This window comes from Lissotriton helveticus, chromosome 1_1 (genome assembly GCF_964261635.1).
Source record: "Lissotriton helveticus chromosome 1_1, aLisHel1.1, whole genome shotgun sequence".
Classification (NCBI taxonomy): Eukaryota; Metazoa; Chordata; class Amphibia; order Caudata; family Salamandridae; genus Lissotriton; species Lissotriton helveticus.
Genome location: NC_136057.1, coordinates 272330174 through 272357532, shown reverse-complemented (window position 1 = coordinate 272357532; position 27359 = coordinate 272330174). Strand labels below are relative to the sequence as shown.

Genomic DNA, 27359 nt, shown 5'->3' with positions numbered 1-27359 from the left:
GAACCTCAGTCTTGTCTGAGTTCAGTTTGAGACTGCTGTGTTGCATTCACCAAGCTGCCACCTTGTGGCAGCCATGGAATTTCTCCACAACCTTGTTGGAGGATTTCATGGGACACTGCGTCAAAAGCCACCGAGAGATCTAAATGAATGACCACTGCTTTTTTTCCATTGTCAAGGTTAACCTTAACAAACTCAATAACCTCTAACTGAGCTACTTTGGAACGAAAGCCTGATTGAGTAACATTAAGGATCCATGTACTTTCCGTAATCTGGGTAAAATGGATGCTTACCAATTTTCCAGCATTCTCCCTAAGGCTAGAAGAAGGAAAATAGGCTCAGACAAAGTGGGTCTGCGTTGGACATTTTTAATAGTAAGAGCACTAGAGATTTTTCCCATGAGCAGGGACTGCTCCTAGTTTCAGTGATTGATTAAATAATGGGTTAATCCAGGGACAGCTCCTCCGTTATGGTGGAGGAGCGTCGCACTTCCTTCTGCCAGCACAGCAGGCACACACATTAATAAAATGGAAATAGATACCATTTTGTTATATGTGGCAGGCTTGCGCTGTTAGAGTGCGATGGCAGAGGGCGGGTCTGATTAGTGAAATTGCACTATTACCTCAACCCCCAGCCAGGGCCCATGTCAGATTGGCAGGGTGTTTTCAGATGGCCAATCTGACCTGCGCACTTCAGAGCATGCAATCCTAGGGCTGAGAAACAGCTGAGGAATTGCAGCTGCAGGCCCCCAGCCTAAAAATTAGCACTATGTTAGCCTGCTCCAACCAATACAGCTCAGCTCCAGGATTGGTTGGTTTCAGGTTGTACCAGGGAGGAAGTCCTTCCCTTACTGCCGAGGAGAAAAGAGAGAGACGGCAACAGAACCTTCAAGCACATGCAACATGTATAGGGTAAATTGTTTGGACATCGCACCCCACCATGTTTAAATGTTGCTGGCCGCTACTGGGTTGATCTGTATATTAACTATTGATACAACCTGTTTTAAAATGCTAGGCGGACAAGGGTCCAAGTGTGGTCTGGCCTGGCCTTCAGAACAGTTGATTCTGTGTCCTCTGGTGTGATCATTTCAAAAGATTCCAATTTGATTAGATCACTCAAAAGCCTGGCCTCCCCAGACCAGGAGCAGAGGACGGCACTCTTCTAGGCTTATGACAAGGATTTTTGTAATCTTTTTTTCATTTTATTGTAAGAAAAGATGTCCAAATTCTGGAAAATCTGTTCCTTCTATACTCTGTCTATTAGCAAAACCATTTCAAAACGTAAAATGATTCCGAAACTACAAATGTAACATGTCACTGCCAAAAACGACACTACAAATATAACTACAGAAGCAACACAACAACACGAAACAACACCACCACAAAGGAACAAAAATATATCTCAAGAATGCAAAACCATTTAGTTTTGCCAATTCCTGTTATAAACTTTTTTAGATCTGGAATATCTCTTGCTTTATGCCCACCTCCTTCTTTTCCCATGATATGTGCACTTAAGAAAGGCCTTCTATCACTTAATAGACCTTTGCTGGGGTCTGACTGCATCTTGCTGGCTCATCTCCACTCTGCCCTGTCCCTAACATGTTTTGATCTCTATGAAAAGCTAGCCATTTACCCAGACCCAACACTGTAACCTCGACCCCCTGTGATTTATTTCTAGTATTTTACTTGATATAAGACTTAATGTGATGAATGGACATGCTGTGATTCCTGCATCGTGATGTGCTTGTCCACAACAGTCATGAAAGCTGTGGTCACTGGGTGGTTGACAGTTGATGCAGATTATGAATGGGAATGTAGTAGGCCTGAGGATATTGACAGACGTTTGAGGAGACCGTTGTGATAAGGCCACATCTCTCTTGGGGATCATCTTACTCATGCCCGCCCACCAGCAGAGGAAACGAGACAGGAAAATCAGGGCTCTTGTCAGATTCTAAGGGCTCCATAAAATGGCCAGCGCAAAAGACTTGGGTATCCTTCTCCAAGAGGTCCCACTGGAGTGCGCATCTCAAGATCGACGAAAACCTGCAAAGCCTATCAGTCAGGTAACTTACTAGAAAGGTCAGCTGAAGACTCACAACAATATAACATGTACATTTGTAAATAAGTCATTTCACTTGAATGTTTTATAACAGTGATGGCAGTAGATAACTGTGTGGGACAAAAGTCGCAGAATGCTATCTTTTGAATGCCCCTCTCTTTACCAGATCTGAGGGTTTCAAGTTAGATCAACAAAGGACTAAGCAAGCCGGATAGAGTAAATCAGAAAATGAGAGGAAATGACAGTACAAGAAATTTGAAAGTAGATCAGCGGGCAGGTCGGTGAGCCTGGGATTGAGTGATTTAATTTAAGGCAACTTTTAAGTGTATTATACAAAATAAAGCACGCCTATATGATCCAAAATTCGTGCTTTCCAAGGCTGTAGGGATAAAATGTTGCAAGAAAGTGAGTGAATCAGCTCTATAGTAAGTAAACACAGAACAATGGTATTTTATTTTCCCATAGGAAATTGGTTACATGGCATCAGTGTTTTTTTTAGTTAGGCTGCAGGTGCAACATGATGGTGTATGCTCTTTGATAAGTGGGTTTTTAATTGCTAATAAATGGATTATTTTGTATGAAGTTCGTTTGGATGCTGTTTACAGCGTTGTTTGTTCAAAAATGAGCTGTGTGCAGGATTTCTTAAAGATTAAACAAAAATACTACCATGTGCACTATTTAGTTGTGTGTGTCTCTTATGTTTATGACTCAAAGTGCAAAACGTCCAAGAGCCCTCATTTGGGGGCGCTCCTTGACATTCCTAATTAAGTCTGTTCAGCAGATCAGCTCTACTTCCAGCCTCCATGTATTTGCAGCCCAAAATTGTGCTTCATTGAGGAACTTTCTTTCCAGGACTCCTAAAATTAACACACACAAGATCGGCTAACTATTAACAAACACTTCCTGAAACAATATGGCAGACCTGTTGACCTGGCCAATGCTTACGAGAAAAAGTGGTACTTCTGTTCTACAAGGAACAGGGGCAATATTACTCTTGGTATTATTAATAATTACCATATTTATGTGTTTCACTGGATTGATTATGGGAAATATTATCAGAAAAACAGAATCAAAAGTGCTTAAGACTTTAACAACAATGTCTCTTAAAAGACCCATTTGGTGGATTATGCCCCAACAGATTTAGACCCCAAATACCACCAGACATCATTATAAGAGGGAAAATTCCATTACCCACTGTTTTAGGGATTTCTATACTGAACAGGATTTTCTTCACTAGATGTCCCCATTAACACAGCTTATCCTACCTCGCCGCCAGCTTTTAAGATGTGGGCTCTCCCTGCATTTCTCTCAAACTTTACAATCCCATAGTTATGTTTGGGGCTGTGCAATGTATTTAGTATCCTTGCAATTCACAGGATTACCATTACAAATTATAACTTCACACTCATGTGAGATATTGTAATTATATTCTCCTATATTTACTATCAAATAACAAATGCTTGCAACATGCGTTTGGTTTATTGTCATAAGTATTTTGATGTGTGTGACAAATCCCTCCTGTTTTCTTGAAGATGTACACATATATATTATAATTCTGTAATCCACTGTTCGCAAGCCGCAGAGATGCTCTGCACTGCGGCCGTTTTACAACCATTCACAGCTCCTCCCTGGTTCTCTGACTGATGGAACCCCTATTAGCCCTAGTAGTAACTATGGGTCTGATTCACAAAGGTAGCTTGCACTTTTGATTAAGGTTACACTTTTGAGTAAGTTTACTACTTTTTGATATTTGCAATCTACACTTTTGTAGCAACTTACACTTTTGTAATAACTTAAATTTTTGTAGTAAGTCCGGCACTGCACATGGCCTACCACTGGTACTGCAACACCGTGCAATAGAAAATAATGGAGGTTGGGACTCAAAATAAAACCCCATACGAAATACTGTAAAATTTAATTGAATGATACAAAATAGTTATAAATATAAATTAATGTGACAAATATATCCAAATAGTACATATGTATTATTTAACTATACATATTTCATCACCTATTTCAAACTTAGACATATTGTAACAATGAACATTATTAATTTGTAATAACATTGATTTTCACATTATTTTTTACATTCAAAATAGTTTATTTAATAACCATTATTGTTATATTATTTGTTTGTTTTTTAGTTCATAACAGGTGTCAGATTCTCATCTAGTTGTCTGTTTTGAATTCTGGTCCTTGCCATTTAGCAGGTTAGGGCACTGCAAGTATACAAACACAAATTACAAAACAGAAGACTTAAATCTTCGAAGCTAACAAGACAAATAAGGTATGAAGTATGTTAAATTAAGAGGTTGAATAGTCAGAGAAAAGAAGCCATAAGTATGAGTAACAGCTGAGGACAGGCATGAACAAAGCTAAGAAAGATTGTAAACTAGGCTGAGGTGCACAAGGGATGGGGCAGAAAGAGACTGGGGTTCAAGAGCATGCTTTGAGTTAGAGGGTGCCTAGGTCCAGCTGGGGCCGATGTTGCAATTACTTGAGGAAGGAGCTGAATCTCGGGAGGGGGTGTGATTGGGGCCTCAGTAGAGCATGGGTCTGGAGTTGGGAATTAAATTAAAAAACAGTCATACAAACAGAGCAGTTGTAGGGTCTGTGCATCACAGCTTTAAAACACTTTGGATTGTATTCCATGCCCTGAAGGTGCCATGCTCTATTTTTATTTGGCAAATATCATGTTATTACCTTGACGCATTCGGGAATTTGCAGCGCTCTACAAATATCCTTCAAATCATATCATATCATACTATATCATAGCATATTACATCATTTATTATTGCCTGTAAATACATTATATCCTTTTCCAAGACATTGACTGGCCTTGAATACCTCATTCTTGAGTTTTTGGTCTTGCAAATCATTCTTACTTGCATAAATAGGTTGGTTTACAAGGGAGAAACCCGCTTTGATGGAATTAGTCAAACTGAATGAATCTGGTCCTGGCAGTGGCCGATGGGCAAGCCTGGGTGAAAATGCCTTGAATTTTGTCACCAACCACAATTTTACAAGAATCATTTTGTGACCCTTTCTCTTTCTGAAAAGAAGAAAAACCTCGGAAGTGCATTATAATTTGCTATTTTTTGTTTTCTTTCCAAAATACCCAGGGATGTATTATTTCTTTTAGAAATCAAATACACAATTTTTTTCAGGATTATGAGTAGGTAGCTGTTTTGAGCACAATTTGTAAGTATAACCTTGAAAACATTTATAAATTCAAAAAAGGTCATACATTGGGACCAGGTGAGGCAGTAAATCTGTAGAAGTGTTTCTCTATGTCTTTAATTCTTGTTATTCCCTATGTTCAACAGTATCTAGACCCAAACCCTTATGGCCTTACAGATTAAACGGTGACTGCCTTTCCACCTAAAATTGGAAACTAAAGAACACTAAGGCAGCCATTGTTAGTCAATCGAAATGTAACAATATTTAATGCACTGTGACATTGAAACTTAGATAAGTCTGGTTCAAGTGTGCGCATAAACAGGTATCTTTCATGCCTTGCCTTGTTTCTGTATGTCTTTCATTCATCATTGACCGTCAGACAAAAACCCAGGCACCTCATAAGTCACTTCCATGTTCTCATTGTTAGACCCAATCAAAGCTTAGAACTTCCTGAGTGCTGAGACTGTAAGGATTTCTTGGGTGTATGAGCAATTAGAGATGTCGATCGAGCGTTCCTACAGGGGAGCACATTTATCCCAGTGAAGGGGGCTCTAGCAGTAGTCAGAGGGTGGAAAAGGATGTCAACGTCGAATAAATGACATCAATTGAAACTTTACACTGCCTATTTCCTTCTTGTAGGATGCAGGTGATGCAAGCAGTTATCCTCCTGCCAGCTCTCCTGGCCTTTTCCATTGCTTTCAAACATCTTGACCAGGAATGGGAGACATGGAAGTCAAAGTACGGTAAGAAAGGCGCTCTGTAGTTTCCAAAGTACATCCATCTGTTAAAACATAGAAGTCAACCATGTTGAGAATGATTCCGTAAATTGGAAGATTTCACTGAAATGAGAAACAGTTCACCAGAAATTTTACACACCCATCTCTTATAACTGTGCCAGAAATATACCAGGTTTCCTGAAAAGTAAAGTAAAATTATTTCAAGCTCTGGTCATTCATGAAAAAATGTTTATACATGCAATTTCGATTTTTAAATGGATCAAAAATCCTTGTGGGATTAGCACGCCTACTGCGGATGCCTGTTTCTAAGCCAATGCCATGAACAAATAAACAGATAGATTTAAGTAGCAAATATTATATTTTGTCCATTGCTCCATCACCAATGAAACCAGTTGTCCCTACCTCCAACCGGTAAAAATGGTCAGGTAGTAAAACCCCATTTTTCCTTTCCCTAAGGGCCGTCCCGGTGAAAAGGTCTAGAAAAACCAGTCCTCAACCTAGGAGCCCGGGAGTTATTGTCAAATTGCTTAATCATCAGACTTCTGACTTCTGAACCAGTTTTAACAAAATTAAAACACCAGTGGAAAAATATCAAAACAAAAAATTCTGATCCCAAATGTCCCAGAAATCAAGTTTCTTAATCCCCTCCCTACTTCCATCCAACTTTCAGACCCTTCCCACTCCCTCTTTAAGGTAGGGTGTTGCGATACCCACTTTATACAAATTTCACACCTTGCTAACAATATCATCACAAACAGTAGATTCCTCTGTTTGCTGCTCAGAATTACCCTTGTCTCTTCCTCTAACGCAACCCCAAACATAATTAAACTTATGCTTACCTCCAGGTTCATGTCCAATGATGTTAAAAGGACTTCATTTACATCGTGCCAATACAGCTGGAGGTTCGGGCAATGACAGAATATATGGAGGTCATCCGTTTCTCTTTCCCCACACTTACGACAACACTTGATCGACTGCTTATTCATCCTTGTTAGCCTTTTTGGTGACCAATAGGAACCTGTGTAACATGAATGAATGATTTCTCCTGAGTGAAGCAGCACAAACAACATACCACAGAGTAGACATAGATACTTGCCAAGCGCTTGGTATGTCTCCTGATGGAGATCCTTCCTTCAGATCTCAACAGGAAGAGTGAAATCTTCTTCTCCAGCGAGTACAAACGCCCAGTACCAATCTGATACCTCCTTTTTCCGTGGAAAATTTCTTTAAAACTTCTCTTTCAATATACTACAACCCGCTGCTTCCTTCTCCAATGATTTTGCCCAACTGGCCAACTGATAGTATTTAAATCTGGAGATACCCCTATTCGTCATTAGTGATAACTGCTCCCAATCTCAGAGTCTTCCCATTGAGTAACTGGCCCCATCTCGTTATTCCCGCGTCTACTAACATGCCTGAAAGCTATCCTTAAACATTCATGAGTCCCTGGAGATGCTCTTATCGGGGCACAGTTACTGTAATAAGGAATTCCTATGACTCTTCTGATTTGACACCAAAGTGTGCATGCTGCTAGGAGTATCTTCAGTTTTACTTTCTTGAAAAACTTTGGCTGGCCAAATTTATACAAAAAGTGGTCTCCTTTTAACTGTGTCATCGCCTGTAAATACGGTGGATTCTTTGGATAGTCTTGAAGTATAATTCTAAATGTTTCAAACTGAAATGCTCTACAATATCGGGACACTTCTGGGCTAGCAATTCCTCCCTGTTGTTCCCCCTTCAGAGTTTCCTCTACGCAATTCTGGTTGCTTTAGAAGCCCAACTAAAACTTGACAGTGTACCCTGCAATTTGTCAAACCAAACTTTCTTAAACTCCAGGGGATTGAGCCACACAGAAAAGTGAATTTTGGTAGTATCACCATCTTCAAGATATTCGATCTTCCCAAAAAAGAGAGTGGAAGCCCTGCCCGAGTTTTTATTAACTTTTTGGACTCATTTGCTACGCACTCCAACTTCCCCATTGCAGTGTCTTCCAAGCTCTTTGTCAGCGTAATAACCAAATACCTAATTGATTCCTTCACCAGTTGTTAGTCTGCAAGTTCCACTCCATTACATCAGTTTTTTGCCAGTTTATCTGGAACCGAGAAACCTCCCCGAATTTGTCTAAAGATTTCTTGGAGTGAAAATGACAAGTCCCTTGTAAATATCATTAGATCATCTGCGTACAATACTACTCTCTTCTCCCAGCCCCCAAACTCAAATGGCAAAATCTGTTGACTCCCATGGGTTCAATATAAAGATTGAAGAGAAGAGGGGAGAGAGGGCAGCCCTGCCTTGTACCTCTTGATATGGATATTTTTTGCATGAGGTTCCCGTTTACCAGTATCCTAGCAGATGGGCTTCTATAGATCATCTTCAAGGCCCTACCAAAAGCCTCTCCCAACCCGTATGACTCTGCAACTCTATGCAGGAAGGGCCAGCTCACCCTATCAAAAGCCTTCGCTGTGTTGAAGGTAATTATTGACAGAGGGAGCCCTTCTTGAGTTGCCATTTCTATTGCCCCTAATAACTCTTGTGTCAGCTCGTGAATCTGCCTACCTTTTATAAACCCTTTCTGGTCTTGATGAGTCAGATTGCCAGCTACCTCTCCCAGCCAGAATCTGCGTAAAGATCTTATAGTCGCTATTCAGCAATGAGATACGTCTGTAAGATTCACAACACTTCGGGTCCTTCCCTGCTTTTAACAAGAGGCAGATAGTAGCCTCCTTCTAAAACTCCGGGATAGAAGACCCTCCAAAACAAAACAATTTAATTAGCTTTGGGCAATCTCCTATTTAAGGGACACATATATCTCGTTTGGGAGGGCATCCGGACCTGCCGCATCCCCCCTCTCCCAATCTCGCTATTGGCCCTACTACATCTTCAATCGTTATTTCAGCGTTCAACAACCCCGTTTGCTCATCTGACAAAAAAGGCCATTTCAAATCATTCGGATATCCCCCAACCTGTTCCTCCGTAGCTCAAACATCATCTGTATAGAGGGTTTGAAAAAAATCTACAAAAGCACCTTCTATCTCTTTGTCCACACAACTGGCTGACCTCTGCCTCTAACATAATGGCTGGTATCCTATTTTAATTCTGATCCATTTCTAATTTCCAAGCCAGGGGCTTTCCGCATCCTTCCCCATATTCATGGTGTGCGTACTTGCTCTCCTCCCACTTTCTTCTGACTATCCCCTCCAAAATACAAGATAATTCTTCCTTCCTTTCTCCTATTTCCAACACCGCAGAGCTCATATCCTGAATATCCTGTGCTCGTTCTCGCCCTCACCAATTCTTACAGCTGTTTCAATCTATTTTCTATAGAGCTTATTTTGCCCTTGCTGACCTTACTTTTTATATGCAGCAATCCCAACCAGCCTCCCCTTAACAACTGCTTTGTAAGCTTCCCAGGTAACCTGAGGTAAGATGTCCATACTATTTACACAAAAATAATCCTCAGTTATCTCCTTCAACTTTGATCTCACTTGTGGGTCTAACAATAGAGATCTATACAGAGTCCACCTTAATGGTGGGGATTTTCTGCCCGCCTTCAGGCTCAGACAAACTGCCGAGTAATCCGACAAATGGGCAGGTAAATGCTCCACTGTTATAACCTTCCTGCCTTCCCCTCTCTCAACTAGGAAATAAACCCCTTGCTTCAGATGTAGGACCCAGTTGCATGAGAAATGCCTGGATAGAAGCAACCTAAAATTCTATATCATTGGCATGGGGTCTTATAGCCTAACAGAAAACCAGCTTGGAAGAGAGTCAGTTCTAGTGGTCAGGGTAATTGTGGTCTAGACAGCTTTATTATTCAGAGCCACACAGCACTGGTCCTGCAAGATAGCACTTCAATGACACATGGAGGTCAGGGAGGATGGGACTTGGGAAGCACTTCTTATCCTAAATTGTATTCATTCCTAAAAAGCAATTTTGGTGACTCAAAAATGATTTCACTTAAGGGATCACACAGAAAAAAAATTGGCATATATCAGTACAATCTATGCACAGAGGGTTCTTCATATTTGCATTTCTTCTTCTTTTCAGGAAGGAAATACTTAAATGCGGATATGGAGAAGGTCCGAAGGAATGCATGGGAGGCCACCTGGCAAAAAGTGAGAGATCACAACCTTCTGGCTGACAGTGGAAACAAGAGCTACCGATTGGAAATGAACCATTTTGCAGATTTGGTATGTGCTTATCTTTCCTGTCAGATCTACAATATAAACTCAACAGAACTGTCTATCAAATGTTTAAAGGTTCAAGATATACATATTTCGGTAGGTAGGACATGTGCCAGACAGATCAATGTAAGTGATATCATTGAAAATACAGATCTGATTTGCTGTCTGTGGTTTACTCTCATTCTTGCATCCCTAAACAAGCATCCATGGAGTCCATACTTTTTATCTTTTTTTTTTACACTCTCATCCGTGGGAGTATTTAAAACATATTTCCTGGCAACCTTTGTAAACTATGCATTGCATGCTCCTGTATTATTGTTCGAATATTCACCAGTTTCCCTTTGTAGTATGCATGTGTTGGATTTATATAGATTATTTATTTATTTAGTCATTTATTTATTTGACATTTATATGGTGCCGCTAATCATCCCATGGGGGATCTCTCGGCGCAAGGCAGCACACTAACAAAACCCTCACCTAGTGGGCCCCCTAGAACAACCAGGTTTTTAGACTTTTCTTAAAGTGTCCCAGAGAGGAACAGGAATAGTTCAAACCCAACTATTAACTACCTGAGATCTGTACAAACTGAAAGCAGAGGAAGCAAATAAAACAAGGTTATAGGAGGAGAGGAAGTGAAATATGAGTTGCGGGTGGGATATTGAATTTGCATTTCCTGATGAAGCCTGAGTTGGCCTGTGCATGTGAACCGCCCATTAAGGCAAATCATAATGTAGTGTGCTAGGGTTAGGCCCATTTCTCTAGTTCTCCCTAACTGCCTACACTTTAAAAACATTATAATTTAAATTCCAAAGCTTTCTAGAGCTTCCATCATAGTAATCTTAATTTCATTTTAGTTCATATGAACTTTTGGGTCTCCCAGTCATCAATATTATAAAGCTGTTATGGAGCTCATAGGTGAAGTAGGGATGTACAAAGGTTAAACGCATGAGACCTGAACAGCCATACCCTGATTGACCAGTGGTCTCCATCAGCCTCCTTCTTTGAGATGTCCTGCATTGCCCCTAGGAACATACAGAGCATAAGAGGTCTTGAAACTACTTTTTTGGCAGCAGAAATGGAAGCATCCACTAAGATCGAAAAGGGTCAATGTATATTGCATAGACTGAAGAACAAATAGAGGAAAACTAACGGATGTTGCTGGGGCACACTAAATGGGAGTTTAGAAGAAAATATACAAAAATGGAAATAATGCTAGGAAAATGATAGCATGGCTGAGTAGCCACAAAGAGACATCTTGATGGACATTAGGAGTAATGCTTACGGGATAACCACAAAGTTGTGCGCACTTAAGTGCCCTAGCAACTTCTCCCCTTCTGGCTGTGATGTCAGCCCAGCCCGCCCCGTAAACCTCCCCCAGTATGGAAAATAAAATGATAATGACGTTGTGTTATTATCATTTTATTTTTCCTGTTTCCATTGCTCACAGAGCAGTGGGGCGGCACTTCTCTGCCTTAGCGAAGGAGCCGCTGCTGGGTAGCTGTATAACCTAATTTCAGACCCATATACCCTAAATGTTTACAGGAGGCATACTTCTGCAGGTCAAACATTGTTGTTATGGAGTTCATAGGTTGTGTGCTTTGCAACAGTGACAAATGCACCACTTATCATACAATTAAAGACTGTAGTGTAATCCAACTATTCTTGGGGGAGAAACCTTCTGAATAAATGAGGGGATTTCAAAGTGTAACAGTTACTGCAAGAGTGTCCCGGCGCTAAGGCACATGGCTAATAGATTGCATCTCACACCCTACAGCTTAAACAGATGAGTTTCAACATGCTTGTGAAATGATTTCTTCTCAGGAATGCATCTGAGAGGAAGAGGGAACTCATTCCATTACTTGGCCGCAAGAACCGAGCAGGCTGATCCACCCCATTTCTTCTGTTCTGTGATGGGGATAGTTAGCAACCTCGCGGTCTGTGAGCAAAGAGTTCTTTCAAGACAGTATTCAACCATCCTATTGAACATGTATTTGGGTCCCATCTTATAAAAGGCAGCATGTGCCACCATCAGTGATTTGAACCTGATACTATTTTTAACTGGTAGCCAGTGCAATTGATCATGGTAGTGGGAGATGGAGGCATGTTTGGGAAGTTTTAACAAAAGGTGAATTGACATATTTTGCACCATTTGCACTTGATGAATTAGATCGTCCAGGGTCCCGAGGTACAGTATGTTCCCGTTGTCAAGTCTGGAAAGGATTAATACCTGGACTACATTTTTTGGGGCTTCGCATGGAGGTTTGAAAATCTTTCCAACACCCTCAATATCCAACAGGAGATTTTAACCACCGATTGTTTGATGACAGTCATGCAGAAGGATACCATAGTGACTTCTCACATGGTACGTTTGGGAATAAATCCTGAAATAGTCATGTCCAGATGCAAGTGACTTCTCTACACTTTAGGTCTGATGTTGGCCCATAAGGACATCTCTTGAATGGGTGGTTCTAACCCACCGATCTGGATATCTGTTAGCTGAGGAGGTGGGTGAACAGGTGTGTGGCCACAGAGTAATCCATTTATGAAGGCTGGGCTTTCCATCTGATCATTTCATGTTAGTTCAGATTTTACTGGGGGATGTTGATAGGAGGTTTGCAAGGTTTAGGGAAGAAAGTTGTAGTAGGGCAAGTGTAAGGATCCTGTTCACAAAGCCATTTGACATTATGCACTTAACTTTGAAACACTTTCTTCATCTTGAAATCTCCTTTGTGTCCCTCAACCTACTAGGAATTTCTGATCTTCCTCAGATTTTCTTCTCACTGTTCCTTCATTTAAAAAACTACGACTAGCTAGATTTTTTTTGTATATTTTTTTTGCATTATAGTCAAGAACTGAAATCACCTCCCTAGATATCAAGTATCAACATGGCTTTTTAGGTCTTAGTTTTTTTTAATGTACATTTTGGCAGGCTAACTGAAATAATTTGAACTTTGAACTAGCATTTACAGGATCCAACGCTGGGTCAACTTCTTCAGTATTTACATACTTAGAAAATTCATAAATAAATACATTAAATTAAATAAGAAATCCTTAATAATGCTTTACTGGTCTTATTTGTCTAACTTCTGAAATTCTATTACGGTTGACTTTTGCATAAAAGAAAGTACTTGTGATGCTGCAGTCTACCAGGAATGTGTTGACATACTTCGTGTACTTGAATGTGAGAAGAAAAACATTAAAAAAAGTTAAAGATTGAAAAGAGACATTGTATACAGGGGACAATGCAGTTGGAATTCATTCTTTCCCTTGTGCCCTTTGTTATTACTACTTACATTAAAAATATTTTGGCTCCACTGATGTGAGAAAGGGGGGATTGATAAGTATGGCGATTGAAGCTGCAATGTTTAAATGCCCTGAAACGAAATCTCTTAGGCAAATGTGTCCACATATTTGCATAGAAGAAAAACTGGTCTTTTAGAACATGAGCCATGTCAGAAAATATTCATCTCCTCTAAACACCACTTTAACTCATAACAAAGGAGTGCCAAATATGCCCTATTTTGCTTTCAAGAACCACTTTCTGTGATGGCACCAGGGTCAAGCGCTATGTGACAATACTATAGCCCTATAGCCCGCCGTGGCAGGCTATACCAGCTATTAAAGGCCCCTTCCTGGGTTGAAGGCCCGAGCCGAAGGCAATGGATTTCAACAAGGGACGGGACTTTAATAGCCGGTATAGCCCTACTAGGAAGGGCTATAGGGCTATTAGAACATTCTGCCACTAGAGAGCAGAATGTTCTAACAAATAAAACAAAGGCTTCTCAAAGCTCAAGGGGATTTAAATCCCCTCAGGCTCTGAGAGGCCATTGTAAAATATTGGAATGTTGCTCTGCGGGCCTTTACCGGCCCATAGAAGTAGGGAGCACTTCATTGTCTTCAATGGCGCTCCCAACATTCCAATGTTCTAATTCCTGTGATATCATCATTAATTCATATCATTTGATGTCCCATACTTCAACTTGGCCTTTTGGTGAATTTACATCACTTTTGGTGTGACTTGAATTCATTTCTGCAATCTCTAGGGACTGGTGTGAAATATTAGGAATAGCTACTGGTGAAGAGAGGTAATCATTTTAAGCTTGGCATTACATTTGCATTAATCTGCACACTCATACACTTACATTGAGTTTTATTGTCATGTTAGATTTGACCATAGTTAGTATAGGCCTTGATTTAAAATTACTTTTGTTAAGTTGAAATGCTTGTCTGTCTTCTGTGTATCTTTCCCTTCTCTCGTTTCAGGAGCCGGGCTACAACAGTACACATTAATTAAATGGTATCATAATGTCCTGGTATGTGTTCCTTTGGGGCTGAATAATGAACCGCTGCACCTGTGAGAAGAATACGCTAAGCACCATATAATCCAACCACAAGATATCTGTAGAAGGTCATGCATCAGAGACTTCCATAGTGTTATAGCTGGGAAGAAGGCTGAAACTAGATTATCATAAAATGTTCAATCTTGATTAGTTGTCTTCATGCAAATCGTAGGGAGTTGCTTTTCAGTGTAAAGAGATGATTTAATTGTGCATTGCAGATTTAGAGCAGATCAGATGCCCCTTTCCAACTTCCTGAGAGTAGACTGTTTTGCTCCGGTCCAAAGAGACTGACTCCTTCAACTGTGCAAATCCCACTGCATTACTGCATAATAAACATTTAATTCTATTTCTTATATCCAGACAGCACATGAACGAGAATCAAGGGGATGTTTGATCCCTCCACGATCTGCAGAAAAACCCATGGAAGTCCAAAAATACCGTACTAATGTCAACCTTCCCAAAGAGGTTGACTGGAGGAAAGAACATTGTGTCACAGAACCCAAAAATCAAGGCTCCTTCTGTGGATCTTGCTGGGCATTTGCCACCGTAAGCATTTACATTCTACTTTTTGAGGAATGCACAGCAGCTTTATTCCCTAGGCACAGTGCAGTTATTTCATATGACTCAAGAGTATGTTTGGTGTCTGAGCATTCATCACATTTGGAGGTATGGTATGTCAGGTTGGAAGAAAGAAAAATAAGTATTATACACGACGCTTTAACTACATTCTTGCACTCTAGTAGAGTTGTGATGGACTCTATTTTGAAGCTGGCAATTAGTTGTACTTTTTTGACTGGTTTGCCCTTAATCTGATGTAATGTGCGTTGGTTTAGTTACTCCACATTCTACAAACTGGTTGTGGTTGATGAGCAGAACTGCAATCCAAAGTAGCCTCATCCATTAGAACCATGTTTCCCCTTCATTTATAAGTATATGCTGAACTTGTTCTCTTTGAAGAACCTACGTTTTTTGACTCATTTTGAAACGGTGGGGGTGTGAGCAAAGAAAGTGTTTGGGGACATGATGTGGAAGGTCGTATTGCAGAAGTGTTATCGCCAAGGAGGGTTGTTGACCTGTTTTATTTGATGACACTTTTATCCGTCCTCTCCTTGAATAGGAAATCTCTTTGTTCCTGGTAATTATCCATATCATCAACATGCATTCAAAACACCATTCCTTGAGATGCAGCAAATAAATAATAAATAATAGGGAAACATGACATGTGGAAGGCTTAGATTGCCAGAATTAGGCCACAGAAGAAGAGGTCCCATACCATGGTAGCATTAAAATCTTTGCAGGGTGGCATTAGAAGCAATGCTAGCTTCCTGAATTTAGTAGATTAGATGATCATGAGTAACAGTGATGAGGCAGGTGACTGCTCTAATAGATTTAGAATGGAGAGGCAACTGTTGTTTACTTGAGAATAGAAAGACAACCATTGAAAATCAGCAATTGATCACATGATAATGGCGATGCATCCATAGAAATCCAGAGTATGGATATGCAGTCTTTGATTCCACTGATTTCATTCCTTACCACTGGCAGTGTGGTTTCCGCCCCATGCCTGGACTAGAAACTGGATTATATGTTGGATTTTTGTGGATCTTGCATGGATCTGTAGGGTTTAATGTAAAAGAACAATTCTAGGGTGGATTTCTCCAGGAAGACAAACAGTGGCACCACACGTCTTCTCCATTGTTCTTGCAAATACTCAATGAATTTGTTATTGTTTTTCAACAATGTATGATTTTACTTTTGTTTATGAAGCAGACAATAATGTATTTTCTACACAGGTTGGAGCCCTAGAGTCCCGTTATTGCATTAAACATAAACAACTCTTAGACTTCAGTGAGCAGCAACTTGTCGACTGCGACTCACGAAACAAAGCCTGCTGTGGAGGGTTGCCAAGGCTGGCCTTTGAATATGTCAGTGAACACGGAATTATGAAAAAAGAAGATTACAAATATGTGGAACATGTAAGTCTCTCAATTACAATAGAGCAGAGGTCTCCAACCTTTTCTTTAACAAGAGCTACTTATGAAAGTACACCAATTTTTATCTCGAATACTCTCTTTTGAATTCTGCTATACATTTATTTACTCAACCAAACAAAACCTTCTAATTTAGTAGGCTGGGCAGCACTCGGGAGACCTGCTTTTTGGTAGCTGGCGAGCTACCAGTCGCTGACGAGGTACTCGCTGTAGAAGCCTGCACTAGAAACAAAGGCATTTAATCACTGTTCCACCTGCGAATTTCAGCAATTGCAGCCCCAATCACGGTGGCAATTCTGTGTACAATTACAATGTTGATTACTTCCCCTTTTATGTCCCTGAGAGGGGAATTCTGGTTCTTGTAGTGTCTCTGGCATTAGACCTTAAATATACCTTAATCGTTGGTAAAAACATAGGCCATATATCTAATCCCTTTACGATGCCGATTCCTTCGCGTGCTTGCGATGGTGGCCCTGACGGGGTGGCAACCCCTAAATCACACAACAGTCTTTATCCTCATCATTTGAAAAAGACAGTGAGGGCACAAATTCCATAAAGCGTGAAACTTTTAATTTAAGGCAAAAAAAAAATCTTTTGATACATTTATTATATACATAATGCATATTTAAATAACGAAGCAAACCACATTCACTGGATGATGTCATCAGTGATGTCATCAGTGATGTCATTTGAGATGTCATCAGTGATGTCACTGACCATGTCATGAATGATGTAATATGTGACATCATCAGCAGTGGATTGCGGGTGCGCGAAATATAGTTAGTACAACTAACTATATAGGAACAATTTCAATGGTTTTGTATGAGTGAAATGTCCAGCTAACTATAACACCCCTAAAACTTATAGTTTTTTGAGTGAATTTCAAAGGTTTTTTAAATGCTAATTCCTAACTATATAAGGCCTGAAACCTATGGTTTTTTCAGTGAATTTCAAAGGTTTTTTAAATGCTAATTCCTAACTATATAAGGCCTGGAACCTATGGTTTTTTCAGTGAATTTCAAAGGTTTTTTAAATGCTAATTATATTAGCGGATAATGTTTAAATATATTAATATCCTAGTGGGACCACCTGATCAGCCCTAGGGGGTCAGGGTGTTTCTACCCTGCCCCCTTTTTGTGTTTTACACGTTTGTTTTTCTGTTTTCTTGTGCCTCAGTCTACCGAGCACAAGATGGATGCCAACACTTCCTGGTTAGAAGTGTTGACAGCCAATGAGCATGCAGCTTTCTCGGGAAGGCATGCTGATTGGCTGCCACTGTCTGTCAACACTAGCTCAAGATGGATGCCAACACTTCCTGGTTAGAAGTGTTGACAGCCAATGAGCATGCAGCTTTCTCGGGAAGGCATGCTGATTGGCTGCCACTGTCTGTCAACACTCCAAACCAGGAAGTCCTTGGCAGCCATCTTGTTCGTCACTAGAACTGAGTCAACCACTTTTTTTTCATAACTCCTACTTTCAAACTGCCATTTCATTTCCACAACTCATCTGAATACAACCACATCTACCTTCAAGATGCCTAAAGTCTGGATTGTGGGTCATAGCTTTGTTCACTGGAGTGAAAAGTATGCAGCAAACAGAGGTATTTACAACCTTGATTTACCAAATGTGGATGTTATGTGGATTGGCCAGAGAGGATTGAGAAGTCACCAATTGATACCATTGGTAAAATCCTTTATGCATCTACCACACCCTGACCTCATAATTGTGCACTGTGGTGGCAATGACCTGGGCACTTTGACTGGGGTAGGTCTGGAAATGCTTTTAAAGGACATCTTTGGGCAATTGATGTCACTTTTTCCAAAAACTGCCTTGGTATTTTGTAATATATGCCAAAGGCAAAAATGGAACTGGTCCAACCAATTTTGTCCACAGATTGAGAAAGCAAGGAAACATGTGAATAAAACTGTTTCTGCTTTCCTCAAAGACTATGGTATGGGTTCCATATACCACAACAACTTGCGTTACAACATGCAAGGCATCTATAGGAGAGATGGTGTACATTTTACAGATGAGGGGAATAGTCTTCCTCTTGAATTTGAGACTCTGCATTGGTACCTACTTGTAGGTACAAAAACACCCACATAACGCAACAGCTCTTTTCAGAGCTACCCTACCTCTAAGCACTCTAAATTATTTTTTTACTCTAATTTTTTACACTGTTTTTCCCCGTGGTTCGCTCAGGGTGCGCGTACCAGGAAGCATACATGGGAACGCACCCAGCGCTTACCCCGCAACATTTTTTAAAAGCCTTCTAGGCCCCCCTCAGAAAACCTAGGGAGTCAGGGGGTGTCTACCCTGCCCCCTTTTAATCATTTCCCCCTTTTTTTTCACCGCTTGTGTCTCGATTTTACCGAGACACAAGATGGCGGACTCTCCGGACTGTTTAGAATGTTGTCAGACACCCGAGAGCCAATCAGCTTTCCGTTCGCGCACTTCCGTGGCGCGCCGGGTGCGCTCCCCGGTACGCGTACCGGTGAGCTCTCGGAGCACGCCTATAGATATATATCTGTTTTTAAAGTTAATTTTCGAAAAAAACACTGGAGCAATTTTCTCCAAATATAAAAAAGGCACTTCTGCGTACTAGTCCCTACAATTTTGCAAAGTTTGGTGTAATTCCGTTCAGCGGTTCGGGCTGTAGCCTTGTCTATTCGTCCTATGGAAATTAACATGGGGAAAACACGTTTTGGGACCCCCCTTTTTTCTCGGCCCCCACTTCACGAATCCCCCCGAAACTTTCAGGGAAGGAGCTCTGCATATATACATATCCATATATATATATATATATATATATATATATATATATATATATATATATATATATATATATATATAGAGATAGAGAGAGAGAGAGAGAGAGAGAGAGAGAGAGAGAGAGAGAGAGAGAGAGAGGAGAGAGAGAAAGAGAGAGAGAGAGAGTGATATACACACTGCAAATTGTCCAAGTTTTTCCTTCCACCTAAATAAAATTGAAAATCTCAAATAGGTTGGTTTGTGTATCTAAGCCTGCCGGATAGCTTTATAGGGTAGGCTGATGTTTGTTGGGATGCCATCCCCTTCTAATGTCCTTCTGGGGATGACATCCACAGAGCTCACAGCTCAGGTGGAGGATGAGTCTGTGCTAGAGGTACAGGTGACCCTGCTGCTAGCAGTAATGGAGTATGGCCAAGTGGGGTGATTGTGCTCTGCTACATCCTTGCTCAAGGAAGGAAACTAATTGCATTTTCTGGACTGATGCCACGTATGATGATGTCACAAACCGAATAGCAAGAGAAGTGAGTCAAAGCTTAATGTAGTATATCGAAGCAGGGAGCGCACCTAGATACAGCTCCCAAGAGACAGAGGTGTACAAAGGCTCTCTGAAGCAAACCCGACTCACAGTTTAGTATCTTGGGTCAAAGGATTTGTATGAATGACATAGGCCTGTTTTAGAGTTTGGCGGTCGGATGCTCCATCACAAATGTGTCAGATATCCCTTCTGCCTTGTTGCAAGTGCCATACCATGTAATGCATTTGAAATAAGGCAGACAGGATATCTGTCACGTTTGTAATGGCGTAATTTGTCCTCCAAACTCAAATTCAGGGCCATAGTCTAGTCAAAGGGCTCCTAATAGGGCTTGTCCCTAAGACTGAGCTGGCCAGAGTGTGCCCATGGCTTGTAGCCCCATAGGATGGTCTCCTTCTATAGGCGTGCATTGAAAGTCCTCCCTGTGGAAACCAGTCATAATTATGTCTAATGAAGGTAAGTTGAATTTGGAATGACTTAAATTGGTGCTTCAACTTTCACACTCAGATCGAAGTGCCCGAATTACTTGTTCTCATGCATCAGTTCTGATTTTCCATTGGAGGTTTTATTTACTTAGACCAGCCAATCACAATTGGCTCTGGATGTCTTCTAAGTGAGGACCCATTGTTTGGCTCTGTGCATACCTTGGAATTATCTTAGCTCAACTCTTGGCACTAAAGCTGCTCACCCGGAAGTGGTTACATGTGAAAGCATAGCTTGCATCGGTCCCCTCTGTGGGTGAAGCTACAGTGTCAAAGAAAAGGGAGGCACAAGTACACCTGCGTGCAAAATGGTGAAAAAGCTGAGAATGCAATATTAAAATCATTGCGAATGTTAAAATTTTCAAACAAAAGCCTAATCCCACATATTTTTGTAACCTTTATGTATTAAGTTTAAATTTGGAAAAGAAGGAACAAAATAATATTTCATTCATGTGGGTGCTGCGCTAAATAGTTGCCAGCACAGGATTTTCCAGGTGGCTCGCTCAGCAGAATAATGGATCCGAGGTTAGCGGTGAGCAATAGAATAGAATATTCTGCGGACTGGACCAGAAATTGCCTCGTAGCACTTCAACACTTTAGCACTTTTTCATGTGATTAACTTTCACTGTCCGCGATAGAAAATGAAATGGTGGTCGCTCGCCTAAGGTTGTTTCTATTTCTTCCTGCAGGCTGAGATGTGCGCCTACCAAGAGAAAGATGCTATAAAAATGAATATATCAAAATTTTACGTCCTGCCCGAAGAATCCAACATTGCTGCCGCGGTGGCTTTCGAGGGACCGGTTACTGTAGCATTCGCTGTCTCCCATGATTTTATGCTGCATAGCGGGGAAGGTAATATGTTTAACTCCATCTATCACGTGACCATTATAAACAAAGGATGCACATGTTTGTTAAAGAGGTGTGTGTCCTTTCAATAGCCCGAGGGTTTGTGCAGTCTTTGTTGCCAGTAGCTCCATGGCTCCCAGGACCCTGAGTCAAGGAGAAAGCCTTGCCCCTTAAAGATTGCAGCGAAACTTGTGTCATTGCCAGGCCTGGGACTCTACCTATGATGACACTAGGCCAGGGGTCTCCAACCTTTTCTTTAACAAGAGCCAATTCCGTTGATTGAAAATTATCCTGAGTTAATAATATTATTTGAGGTGTAATAGTGACCCCCTCACACAAGATTACATTAGGGCAGAGGTCTTCAAACTTTTTGATGCCGAGACCCCCTGGTCAAACTTTTTTAGACGTAAGGACCCCTTTCTTACAAAAATTTCTAGAACCTGGTATTCCTCATCATCGACAGCCATAAAAGCCCCCAATTCCCACAGCAAATAATGTTTACGGTGGGGAAATAATATTAAACAGTGTTTAGCAAACCGAAGGTCAGTGAGCGTGGGGGTGTAGCCAGAGGTGTAGCTAGAAACAAAGGGCCTAGTTTATGAGATATTGCCGTAGGGCAGTGCCACAAGTTTTCCTGCGGCGCTGCCCTGTGCCAATGTGAAAGGGCAGGAATGCACCATATTTATGAAACACAGTGCATTCTCATCCTTTTCCCTTGCGTTGGAGCACAAATCGCTGCCTCCCACCAACATAGGCAGGGTTGTTTCTGTACAGGAAGGGGCACCTTTCTTCACAAAAACAATCCAGAGAGAAGTTTCCCTCTTTCTATGTGAGCTGCAGAATGCAGTGCACATGGAAAGAGAAAAAACGAGGTGAAAAGAAAATATTTCTCCTCGTTACGCATCTGCTGGGGAGGCATCAGTTTTTGGAGCTGCCACAGGTTTATGTGATTTTGTAAATATGGGGTAGCATGGAAATTCATGGGTGTTGCGTGGGAACCCCGTGCAAAGCCCATGGAACACGTCCTTGATGCAGAATAAGGCAACGCAGTGGCTTGCCCTGCTATGTCTTACTCCATATATATGAGGCCATGCAAAGCCATGCAGGGTGATTTTGCACCGCCTCATAGGTATGGTTGAGACGCTTGCACTGGCGGAGCGTAAAAAAAAATGCAAGCCTCTCCTAAATTAGCACTAAAATATTCTGTAGTTTTTTTAGGTCTTTCACCATCAGCTATCTACATATAAAATAATGGGCAGCGTAAATGAAAAATAAATAAAAAAGTTGTTACTCAGTGGGAAATGCACTGCAGTACATTATGAAACTTCTCTTATTTAATGCACTGTAGAGGTCTGTGCGTAACCAGAGAGCTACAGAATTAAATCTGGATTGGTGCAGTGGATAATAGTGATGTGTATTTTTAGTACAAAGAGGTCCCAGCCTGTGACAGAAAACACTGTAAATATGCAAGTCATTTTCTTATACTTGCATTACACACAGTGTAAAATAGAATGCTGCAAAACGTGCAAATAGTTTTACTATAAAATGGTGCTTCCAAAATGTAGATTTTTTTAATAATAGAGCAAATGTAATGCATTTCTTTTTTTTACACAATTGTCCCGTCAACGCCTCTTTAGGGGTTCTAAGGACTGTGTAAATGCAGTAAAATTAAAAGCATGCACTTCCCTGCCCGATTATTAACTCTTTGCACTTCCACTCACAGATTTGTTTTTTTGTCATCACGAACCTTAGGAGTTATTTGATCAATTAAATCCAGAACTGCTCATCCTTTACACTTGCAGATTGACTGGTTTGCATTTCATTCAAGCAAGTGGCTGATAAGGATCTAAATTAGCCCTCCCAGGACAGCTGTCTTTTTCCAAAAGGAAAGCAAACCTTTTGGATTGCACAGACAAGTGAAGCTGGGGAATGCACAACCCCCTTTCCAGGACTCCAGGCCCCCCCTGGGGGTTCCAGCCCCCAGATTAAAGACCTTTGCATTAGGGCAACATAACAATCATAGCAGCAATGCCACTGGCACCAAGGTAATATTAGGAACTTCTCTTCAATGCTGCATGATTTATCACTCAAATATAAGCTTTAAATATATTTGGGTAATTCAACCTTTTTTTCTCCAGACATCATCTTCTGAGTTTTGAAAATACACAATTTTTTTTATCTCGAATACTCTCTTTTAAATTTTGGTAAACATCTATTAATTCAACCAAACAAAAGCTTCTAATTTAGTAGGCTGGGCAGCGCTCAGGAGACCTAATTTTTTTGAAGCTGGCGAGCTACTCGTTGGAGAAGTCTGCACTAGACTTTGCACACCTGTTTCTACTGACAGAGGTAACTCGACAGACCTGAATCTCAGTGTTGAATTGTAATCTAGTCACTTCTCTGCTTGATGCCATCAAATAGTGGCTGCTACCAGTCGGGAGTGAATGGGGGGTTGAGAAGAAAACGAAAGAAAAGGAAAGACTTACCTGTGCCGGCCAGCCGGCGGCTACCTCTCCTCCATCCTCCTACGTCTTCCAGTCTCCAGTCCCAGCTGCCAGCAGGAAGCACCTGGGCTCCCAGGCTTCCCTAAGCCAATCACAATGCTGCAGTGCAGCATTGTGATTGGTCTAAGTCCTGTGGTTCGGCGCTCATACAGGGACTGGGAGAGTTTGCATGTTCCTCGACAGGGTGTGTAAAGCAGCCTGGTGAGGAAGATGTAAAGTGTGCAAGACTGTTTGGCTGGCCCAAGAGGGCTGGCCAAACAGACATGTGCACTTAAGGAGTGCAAACCACTCCTCTCCCTGCTCTTAATAGCCCCGCCCCGCCACTGACTCCAATGGGAAAAATAAAATGATAATAACGATGTATAAGTTTTGCTGGTACATGTTAGAAAACGCTACGAAAAAGGACAGGTGCAAAGATGTCTGCTGCACTGGGTAAAACTACCTTTTGTGACTTATATATATAAATCTTTATTCGGCTTATTCACAGTGGAAAAACCATAAAAGCACACAAAATTTCATACACTGTAAAAGTACACATGTTACAAATGTTTCAGATAAAATTCATTTCATGGTTAAGAAAAAGAGCATAATCAAAATGTGCAAAAAGGCCGCTTATGATAAGTCTGACGAGGTTTTTAGAGGTTCTTTCTATGTTTCATGATGCACTTTAGGAAACTACTAACGAAATAACAGACATTTACCGTTTCCAGCATTTGCAATCTTAAAAGGGCTGGTCTGCACTGTCTCAACCCCCAAGATCTTAATATCGGTAAAAGCCAGATCTTTCTGTGGGCTTGGTGGTATTTGCAAAGCAGGATCACGTGTAGGTTCGACTGCGTTGATAAACCATCACATGGGCACGGCGGGAGTATGGAATTCCAGCAGTTTTGTGACGGAAAAGTGACCATTCTAAAAAAGGTATTTAGCCTGAATCTTGTGATTAACATTCTCTCGTAAGTTGATATTTGGTATACCAAATACGGGTGAATGTCAAAGGCTACTTGGATCATGTTTGCGTGGATCACTGCCGTTTTTAAGGAGTTGGATGTGAGTCTTAACAATTCCAGATGACTTAGTGCTTTCTGTTTAAGGTCTTTTTTTGATATGTCCGTTATAGATGCCGGGTCCAAATAATAGTTCTCAAAGCCTAAATCGTTGAAAAAATTCCTAACATATAAGAGCCACTTTATTTTTGCAGAGTTATCCATGTTCATTGAGTCTGCGATAATGGCTTGTGTCAGAGCATTTTTTTTTTACTTCCAGATGCGACGCCACAACATCAGAGGTTCTATTTTAATTAGATCCTCTAAGTAGGGTATAGCTAATTCTAGGTGCATTGCATAGGTTGAGGTGCCTTTGGGGGTGGCTAACAAGAATCTTAGAAAGATATTTTCTACCTTCTGGATGGCACTAATGTCAGCGTACCCCCAGACTCCCGCACCATAAGTTGCGATTGCCTGGCATTTGGCCTTATAAATCTTGAGGAGCTCTACTGGTGGTTTTTTACCTAATCTCTGAGAGAAAGTTATTAAAGCGGCAATTGATCTCCTAAACAAAAGTGCCCTTGTGTTCACTGCTTGCTTCCAGCTGAGTTGGTCATCTATCATGACCCCCAAATAGGGATAGTGGGGGGTGACTTCAAGCTTTTGATTGTTAAGCAGTGTGGGATATGTTCTTTTTTGGCCTCTGCCGACTGTCATTACGAACGTTTTTTTTACATTCACCATTAAGTCTAAATTGCCCATGAAGGACGTGTACCTGCCTACTGCTTTCTGGAGCTCCCTGGGGGTTCGCGCTAGGATAACGGCGTCGTCCGCATAGAGCAGGGCCGGGATCAGGCGGCGATTTATGCGTGGGAGGTCCTGAGCCCCCTTCAACATCTCCTCCTCCAAGCCATTAGTGTAGAGTGAGAAGAGGAAGGGGGCCAGGACACATCCCTGCCTGACCCCGCGCCCTACACTAAACGGAGACGTCAGTTCGCCATTTACGCCAAAGCGTACTCTAGCTGTTGCTCCAGTATAGAGCTCTCTTAGGAAATCCAGAAGGGGTGGATCTACTCCCAGTTGGGCTAAGACCTTCCACAGCTTTGTGTGCGACACGCAGTCAAAAGCTGCGGAAAGGTCGACAAAGACCATATATATCTTGGTAGGGATGGCCTGTGTATATTTCCCCATTATTAGGGTAAGGTTGAGGAACTGCTCTAGGGTACCAAAACCCTCTCGGAAGCCGAATTGGATATCGGAGATTATGCCCCGGTCCTCAGTCCACTGCTGAAGACGCTCTAGAATCACTCTCCCCACTACTTTCCCGAGCGAATCCAGCAGTGATATGGGCCGGTAGCATTTTACATCTTGCCGGTCCCCCTTTTTAAAAATGGGGACCATTATTGATTTTGTCCAGGAAGTTAGGATCCCCTCACTCGCTGCTGCTATACAGACTCTAGTTAACACAGGTGCCCAGAGGTCTTGGTTACTTTTAAAAAGGTCCACTGGGACCCCATCAGGTCCTGGTGCCTTGCCTGATTTGCTACTCTGCAGAGCATCTATGAGATCTGGTATATCAAAGGGTACCAAGATGGGATAATTAACTTTGGGGGGAGGGGATTCTGCTGGTGAGGAACTTTTAAAAATTTCCTCGAAGTGGGAAACCCATGTTTTTTCGTCGATGGCGACTTCTATTTTCGGGGTATCCTTTTCACTAAGATACGGGGTTCTGACTGTGCGCCAGAAAAGCTCAGTATTTTTTGAGACTGCACCTTGGTGTAGATCGTCCCATAATTTTTGTTTAAGTTGGGCAGTTCTTAGCTTTCTTTCCCCTGTATATTGGCGCCTTAAGAGCTGGATCTGGGCTGCATCTCGTGGATTGTTTTTGAGTGCAGATTTTAATTTTGATAGGGCCACTGTGCAGTTATGATTAAACCACTTTGGATTTGTAACGTGGTTTGGCTTAGGTTTTGAGGTAAGTAGGTCCTTTATGGTATCTAATATTAGGTTAAAATTTCTTAGGACTTCCTTATGGCTAGTTGCAAGATCCAGGCATTTCACTATATTTGGGTAGGACCGAGTTATTAATTTTTTCGTTATGTCAGATGGGTTAATATTAGCCCATTTGATTGTAAGTCCATTATGTTTACCAACCTGGATTTTATTCTGCATGAGGGTAGTCGCCATCTCCAATTTATGAGAAAAATTGGATGGCATAGACAGTGTTACTATTAAGGCTGCGTGGTCGCTAAAGGGAGTGACAATAACCTTAAAATCTTTAAGTTTAGTCATAAGACTTTGGGAGAGAAATATAAAGTCTACTGTGGTTTGATGCCCTCTGCCCACATAGGTCGGGATACATTTATTTGAATCTGCTTTTGGATGGTTAGCAATGTAAAGATCGAGATCTGAAAGGGCGGTGTTTATTATATTTCCCAATTTGGTATGAGCGAGGTGCGCTAATGGGACATTGAATTCGTCCACTATCCCGCAGCACAGTGGGTTAGATGCTGTGCAGGGGTGAAGATTAAAATCACCTCCCCAAATTAAATGGGTTGCCTTGTTTACAGAACTTCGATGGTGAACCTGTTTCAGTTTGTCGGTTAAAGTAGTGAGAAGAATTATGAAATTTTCTTCCGATAGGTTATTGTATGTATTGACTAAAATAATCGTATCTTTATTGGGGAGGGTAAGTGAAAGAATTTGATGGTTAGCATCCTGGGAGAGTGTAACCAGTTTGTTGAGAGGTAGGG

General features: G+C 41.3%; 1 protein-coding gene across 1 annotated transcript in view; it reads left to right on the top strand.

The window, feature by feature from the left end:
* Positions 1 to 2008: 2008 nt before the first annotated feature.
* The window catches only part of LOC144792103 (cathepsin S-like), a 45496-nt gene continuing 20145 nt past the window's right edge, over positions 2009 to 27359 (top strand). The window contains exons 1-6 of the mRNA XM_078667007.1: positions 2009 to 2059; positions 5875 to 5978; positions 10020 to 10162; positions 14857 to 15042; positions 16290 to 16472; positions 20963 to 21125. Of these exons, the coding sequence (XP_078523133.1) occupies positions 5876 to 5978; positions 10020 to 10162; positions 14857 to 15042; positions 16290 to 16472; positions 20963 to 21125 (778 nt within the window). The 5' untranslated portion in view covers positions 2009 to 2059; position 5875. The remainder of the gene's footprint in view (positions 2060 to 5874; positions 5979 to 10019; positions 10163 to 14856; positions 15043 to 16289; positions 16473 to 20962; positions 21126 to 27359) is intronic.